Consider the following 7427-nt stretch of genomic DNA (forward strand, 5'->3'; position numbering starts at 1 on the left):
TGACAGTGTGAATACTACAAGCATTAGAACTATATCTTACTAATTTCTGGAGCTCTGACTAATGGTGTTTCTGAAAATCTTGTTCTTTGCAATACTGTATGTTGTGAACATTAAGTGCATATATTTCAGGGATTATAGAGAAGCTATTACCTTTTCTACATACAGACATGTGATGTGACAAGAATTAAATATAAATATCTTTTGTGATAAATGTTACAAGAACCTATGCAGAAGGGTGTTTTATCCACTACAATGTTGGTGTAAGAGAAAAGTCTCAGCATAAACTTGCATAATTGGGAATTTCACCAGGATCATAATCAGGAGATGCAAAAACCCCACCACAGACTTCACAAGACATCACGATCAATAAATACACTTTTAACTCTAGACCACTGAGCCCTCAAGTAACAAGTCAATTCATATTGATTGTGTATTTTTTTCAGACTGTCTGCAAATCCAAGGAAAGCTACATCGTTGGATAGATGGAGGAAGAAAATCAAACCTCAGAGGACAACTTCCTGATTGTGGGATTTTCAGATCTTCCACAGCTCCAAATTCCCCTTGCTGGTGCATTTGCACTATTGTATGTGATTACTTTGATTGGAAACCTACTTATAATATCAATAATATGCTCCAGCCCATCTCTGCACACTCCAATGTATTTTTTTCTCATTAATTTGTCCTTTGTAGACATCAGTTTAACCTCAGTAATTTCCCCACAAATCCTTGTCCATTTCTTTCTGAAAGGCACACTTATTTCACTCACTGAATGTCTGCTGCAAATCTATTTTTTTGTGCTACTTCTGGTGACAGAATTCTTTCTCCTCGCAGTCATGGCCTTTGATAGATATGTGGCCATTTGCAACCCCCTGCATTACATAACTATCATGAACAAGACTATGTGCCCCCAACTGGTTGCAGGGTGCTGGCTTGGTGGTCTTGTTCTTTCACTGCCACACACAGTACTGCTGTCTCAGTTCTCATACTGCCAGTCCCATACCATAAACCACTTCTACTGTGATTTCAGTACACTGCTGAAACTATCTTGCACCAGCACCCACATTATTGAGACACTAACCTATGCATTTGGATCAACTTTTGAGCTGGTGCCCTTCATTATTGTCATCACATCATATGCGAAGATCATCTCAGTGATCCTGAAGATGAAGTCTACAGAGGGAAGGCGAAAGGCATTCTCCACATGTGCCTCCCACCTCACTGTGGTCATTTTATTCTACGGATCTATTTGTCCTACATACATGAGGCCTCCATCAACATTTTCAATGAAAGAAAACAAGATCTTGTCTTTGCTTTACACCACTCTTCCTCCATTGTCCAACCCCATTATCTACAGTCTTAAAAACACAGAGTTTAAAAATGCCCTGAGGAAGAAAAAGGAAATGGAAACAGTATAGACTACAGACCCATAAAAACTATTTTTCTGACAAGAATGTTTTGGTAATGATTGATCTAACTGGTATTGCCTGAGAGTTGACTTTGACAATGTAGGAGACATGTGCTCCTTTGATGTTCGTAGTTGTAGTTCGATTAATTATATATTTTATGCATAGAGTGTTTAAAAAGCATAGTTTTGTATATGTGATCATGGTGTCTTTGCTTGCTCCAACTGAGAGAATGATGTGGTTTCTTACTGTCTGTGCCAGGAAATGGATCTCAAAGTATTCTACTTTTTTTATCAGGTGTTCAGTGATGTGGTTGTTGACTACTTGGGACCGGCTGGAACAGTCTGAAGTGCAGTATGCTTTTTCAAAATGTGTCTATAATTTTGACTAAATCTTTTTTCAAGTAGCGGCAACTGAAATATGTTGAGATCAGCGATCTCCCTCTACTTTTATAATTGTTGTCTTGAAAATTGATCTTGTTTTTGCTTTGTAAAAGCTTTCTTTCTTCTAAACCATGAGCTTTCATTCATTGCTTTTATAGACTTCTTATTTACCTTTACGGTACACTTATGTTTTCAATTAAGCCGGAGCGCCTCCGCCATAGTTGCATTTGTCAAAAGGTTTTATGTGGAATAACTTTGTTGAAAATTTCGATGAGCGAGTAGTGAAATTGGTTGATGGATGCCAGTCTTGAAGGTCTTGCATGTCTGTTGAGAGAGGCGGTGTTAGTGGCTACAAGTAAAGTTTGTGGGAAGTTTAGGTTAAAGTAAAAGATATGATGGTCACTCAAAGTGACGCACTGTTTTCTTATGACTGAGATGATGTCATTTGTGTGGCCTTTTTCACAAATCAATTATAAATTAGGCACCTCAGGATCATTGAGAAGGACTGCTATCTACTTTAGGTCAGGTTTGGCGAACCAGGCTTAAGGGTTACTAAAGATACAAGAATTAGAGTATTAATTTGGAATATCCAATACAGATTCCTGGAGGGCAACTGCAGGGAGGAATGAGACAGTGAAATTCAGAAATGTGAAGCGGTGAATAATTAACGATCCATACTCACTGCCAGACTCACAATTGTAACTTACACTTTTGAGTAGGTTTACTCTTTTGAGAAAGTTTGCTACTTTCCTTATTCCCAAGCAGCACTTCTGTAGTAACTTACATTTTTGTAGTAACTTACATGTTTGCAATAAATAATGGAGGCATGGACTTAAAATCAAACCCGTAAGATAAAATGTTACATTAAATTACATATGTTAAAATAGTTAAACTTATAAATAAATATAAATTGATGTTAAAATTATATAAAGGTGTATACTTATTACTTAATTATAAAATACTAAATTATTTAAATTTATATCTATAATTAAATATTTAATATGTACTATTTTTATATTATTTATTTTTTATTGTAAAATAAAATAGATTATTCGTTTTGAAAAACCATAAAAGTCTCACATATAAAAACAAAAATACATGAACAGCATGAGAATAAGGGAAAAGCAGCTCAGCATACTCAGGATTCATGAAAATACATCATGGTCATCTGGGTCAAGTCATTTGAAGTTTGTTATCCTCACTGAGACTCTATAAAACGACAATGTAAAACCCCAAGAGTAAACATTCTTTAAAGGGCATAGTGCCTATAACAGTATCCAAAGGAGATGGAAAGATAATCATACAGGTAATACCTGAGTACTAGGGCGTAACGCTTAGCTAATACACAGATACGTTCAAATGCTACACACAACACAGAACATAAAATGTTATTAAAGTGGATAGTGCCTTTTAAAGTGCCAGACAGGGTTGGGTCAAAGAGAGTCAGTTATTCTGGTTTTCTTGGGGACAAGGCTTGATCAGAGAATACATCACTAGATTTTCCAACACAGCGGACAAATGTCCCCCCCTTGTCTCTGTGTTCCTAGACAAATGATGATGGTATTGAATTCTCATGTAAAGTCTGCAGTTGGCTTCTTTACCAGTGGGTTAACTAGAACTTTCTTCCAGGCCTGAGGTATCATGCCTGTCGTTAGTGATTTGTTGCAAATTTTAACTTTGTAAGGTAACGGTTCCTCTGCCCTTTCTTTCCACACAGTAGGTGCATTAGGGTCTAGTAGGGAATACCAAAAGTAATGCCAACCACAGTGGGTATATTAAGTATTTTCTATTAACAACAGTTCTGAGTATCAATAATATTTCAATACCACCACAAACCTTTGTCAGCTAAAAATAAATGTAATTATTTTGAAAGTCTACTAGTCTGGTCACTTTTTTCCCCATGCTTGTCTAAATTTAGTCAGAGATAAACAAGGTGTTGTATTCGCCCTGTGCCATGCGTCACTGTCATTGTCGCGCGCTGTGCTCGCGCTGCCGACTTGGTGACATGTCTCGTGTTCGGTCCAACGGTCGTCAGTGGCCCGTTTGGTTCCGTCCACGATGGTTGGGTTTTCTACGTCGTATCTAAATAAACGACCCTGCCTGACACGACGCTGGTGTGCCGCCTCTTACTTCTATTTATAACATTTTGGCGACTTTGACGACGGCCGGAGGCGGAGGATAATCCGAGGAAGAAAAACAGAGTTTAAAAAAAAAAAACGACGCAAGTAAGGAAACCCAACCAGAGGAGATTTTCACTGACAAGAGGAAGCCTTTGAAGCATAAAGTAAGCCTCTCCTGAAGGTATGTCAGAAAATCGCTCACCGTGAAGGGAACCGCGTTGAAAACTGTCTTCGCCCCAAGCCTGACGGAGTGTTAACTCTTCCTCCTCAGCCGGTCTACGTTGCCTCCTGTATTAAAGGGGAAGTCGTTGCTTAAAGGGGAAGCCTGTGATTAAAGAAAGGCAAAACAAGTGAGCCCCACTGCCCGGAGGGAGGAACGAATTAAAGGGGAAACGCACACCTTAAGGAAAAGCTTTTCGAGCAGATTTCAGCGCAATTCTGCCTACAGTGACACACTCACTTCCAAGCAAAATCGCTTCTGTGTGTCACGCAGCCACAAAACGTTTGTCAATAAAGACGACCGTCTTGGAGGAAAGCAAATTTACAGTGACACACACACTTTAAAATCGACCTCGTCACAGTGTGTTACTCAGCTTCTGTCAACTTAAGAGTCAGTGACACACACACATTAAATTGGGACATTGTGAAATTTACTGAGTGTGCAAAAGATTTTATCCTGTTTAACTTTTCCTCTTTTGTGTTTTGTGCATCACTTTTTGGTATTCACTATGAATGTGAGTAATGCCATTCAAGCACCTGTTCCTTTTCTTAGTGCCCCTGGTGAACCCTCAATGGAATGGGATGACTGGTGTGAGGCGTTTGAAAATTATATCATAGCCTTGGATGGTACAAAGTTTTCTGCCATCAGGAAGAAAGCGTTGCTTCTGGGTGCCCTAGGGAAGGAGGGACAAAGAATATTTAAATACTTGCCAAATCCGCCTCTTGACATTGATGATGTGTACAAAGATGCTCTGTTTAGACTTTACACTAGATTTGCTAAGCAAGAAAATGTTGTGATGCGCAGGCACAAATTCTATACTGCTCCTCAAAAGGAAAATGAAACAATAGATGAATTTGTCTCTAGGCTAAGGGAACTCTCTATGAAATGTCAGTTTGGGAACATACAAGATGAGATGATTCGAGATCAGTTAATTGTACAATGTTTTAGTAAAAAAACACAGGAAAAGTTGTGGGCAGCTAAAAACCCCACCCTTACTGAGGCAATTACCATTGCCAAAGTCGCTGAAGAAAGCGATAGGTGTATGAAGGAGCTTAAAAGAATACAATTGGGACACAATAGTTGTCAGGAGGTTGCGAGTTTACAGGCAGATGCTTCGGAGAGCATTGGTTTAATACAAGGGAAACAGACGAATAAGGGGGGGAAACCCACAACCTCTTTTAATAAAAGTGGTACAAGCAAGTTCAGACCGCCTACACGGTCTTGTAATAGGTGTGGAAGTCCTTTTCATTTAGCTGATTGCAAGAATTGTACGGCTTTGTCCAGGGATTGTTTAAAATGTGGGAAGAAAGGGCATTATGCACGGATGTGTAGAACTATTGGCTCAAGAAAGGTTGCTATGGTTGAGAGCGAAATTACTGATGATGAGGCGGAAGTAATGATGATTACGTCTGCTGGCAGCTTGGAGTCAACTGAGGGTGTTGTCCTATCTCGGCCTAAAGCAGATTTTGAATTGAATGGTATTGTTGTTAATTTAATGGTGGATACAGGGTCGCTTTACACAATCATCCCTAAGAAATTGTATAATTCAGCTTGCACTGGTTCCATTTTAGTGAAATCTGACATCACACTAAGGGGTTACCAAGGTGTGAGCATTGGTGTCCTTGGATACTTTGAGGCCAATATTGAGTTCAAAGGGAGAGTCACCCAGGGGAAAGTTTATGTGTCCCCACATGGCCCTGCTATTTTAGGGTGGCTACACCAATACGAGCTCAACATAAGGGTGAACCCGAGAGCTGATCCACCTGTTATGTGTGTTGAAGTTGAGAGTGCAGCATGCAATATAGTACAGGAGAACTTAGTGGTTATTCTTAAAAAGCATGAAAGCATTTTCAGTGAGAAGTTGGGGGAGGCCATTGGTTACCAACATGTTATCAAAACAAAGAAAAGTGTAGCACCTGTGAAACATACTGCTAGGAAGATACCCCTATCTGCAAGAGATGAGGTCAGAAAGGTTATCAAGCAATTATTGGAGGATGACATAATTGAGCCTGTGGAGGCCACACAGTGGTTGAGTCCTGTGGTTATCACACAGAAACCGGACAAATCCTTGCGCTTCTGTGTGGACATGCGGAGCCTTAACAAAGCTGTGATAATGGATAACTTTCCGCTTCCAAACATTAATGAGATTGTCCTGAGTTTGGGTGGAGGCAAAATCTTTTCAAAATTGAACCTTCGCAGCGCATACCATCAGGTTAAGCTCCATCCGGACTCAAAGCAATTCACATCGTTCATCACTCCGGAAGGAACTTACCAATTCAAAAGACTTCCTTTTGGTCTCTGCTCTGCAGCAAGCGCTTTCCAAAGGATCATTACAGACGTACTCAAAGACATTGAAAGGGTAGTATTTTTCCAGGATGACATCCTGATTCATGGTTTGGATGTTGGTGACCATGATGTTATCCTGGACAAAGTTCTCTATGCTCTTTCAAGGGCAGGCTTAACATTGCGCAGAGAAAAATGTGTGTTTTCTGTGGATGAAGTAGATTACCTGGGGTACCACGTATCTGGCCGTGGCATACAACCCAAAAAAGACCTAGTAAGTGCTATTTGTAATGTGTCTGAACCTGATGACAAAGACAAACTAAGGTCCTTTATGGGCATGGTTGAGTACTATGCGAAATTTGTACAGAACTTTGCAGAAAAGGTTGAACCCTTGCGAATTATTTTGCGAAAAGGGAAAGGTTTTACTTGGGGTGCAGATCAGAGGAATGCCTTTCTATTGATCAAGCAGAGCATATTGGATGCTAACATTCTTTCAAGTTTCGTGCAGTCATATCACACCATTCTCACTGTTGACGCCAGTTCTGTTGGGATTGGTGCCGTTCTAACACAAAAAGGGGGTGGCAAACAGAACACTATTGCTTTTGCGTCGCGTTCTCTGACTGAGACTGAAAGGAATTACTCAGTCATAGAACGTGAAGCACTGGCGGCTGCGTGGGCAACTCGGTATTTCAGGGTGTATTTGTGGGGAATCACCTTCACACTCAGAACAGACCATAAGCCCCTGTTGAAGGTTTTAGCCCCTGGGGGGATTAGGAACTGCTCTGGGAGGTTAGCGAGACTTGCTGTCAGTGTGCAGGAGTTTACATATAGTGTGGAATACTTGCCTGGTTGGTGCAACAGTGTAGCGGACTGCCTATCTAGATTACCTGACACTAAAGTGTCGCCTAAGGAGTTGGTGACCGAAAGTGTGGTCGCGTTTTTGGATGACTTAGAAAGCGACTTACCCAGCTCTATATCTAGGAGGGAATGGATTGAGGAAATGGGGAAAGATCCTGTT

At 40.3% G+C, this 7427-nt stretch overlaps 1 protein-coding gene across 1 annotated transcript; it reads left to right on the forward strand.

Annotated features, from left to right (window-relative positions):
* The first annotated feature begins 482 nt into the window (after positions 1-482).
* On the forward strand, positions 483-1415 carry LOC144769905 (olfactory receptor 5V1-like). Its single transcript, XM_078654099.1, has one exon. The coding sequence runs from the start codon at positions 483-485 to the stop codon at positions 1413-1415; it is 933 nt and encodes a 310-aa protein (XP_078510225.1).
* Positions 1416-7427: the final 6012 nt, after the last annotated feature.

This window comes from Lissotriton helveticus, chromosome 7 (genome assembly GCF_964261635.1).
Source record: "Lissotriton helveticus chromosome 7, aLisHel1.1, whole genome shotgun sequence".
In the NCBI taxonomy this organism is placed as follows: Eukaryota; Metazoa; Chordata; class Amphibia; order Caudata; family Salamandridae; genus Lissotriton; species Lissotriton helveticus.

Coding starts and splice junctions, on each gene's coding strand:
- LOC144769905 (XM_078654099.1), top strand. CDS start 483: ATGGAGGAAGAAAATCAAACCTCAGAGGACAACTTCCTGATTGTGGGA.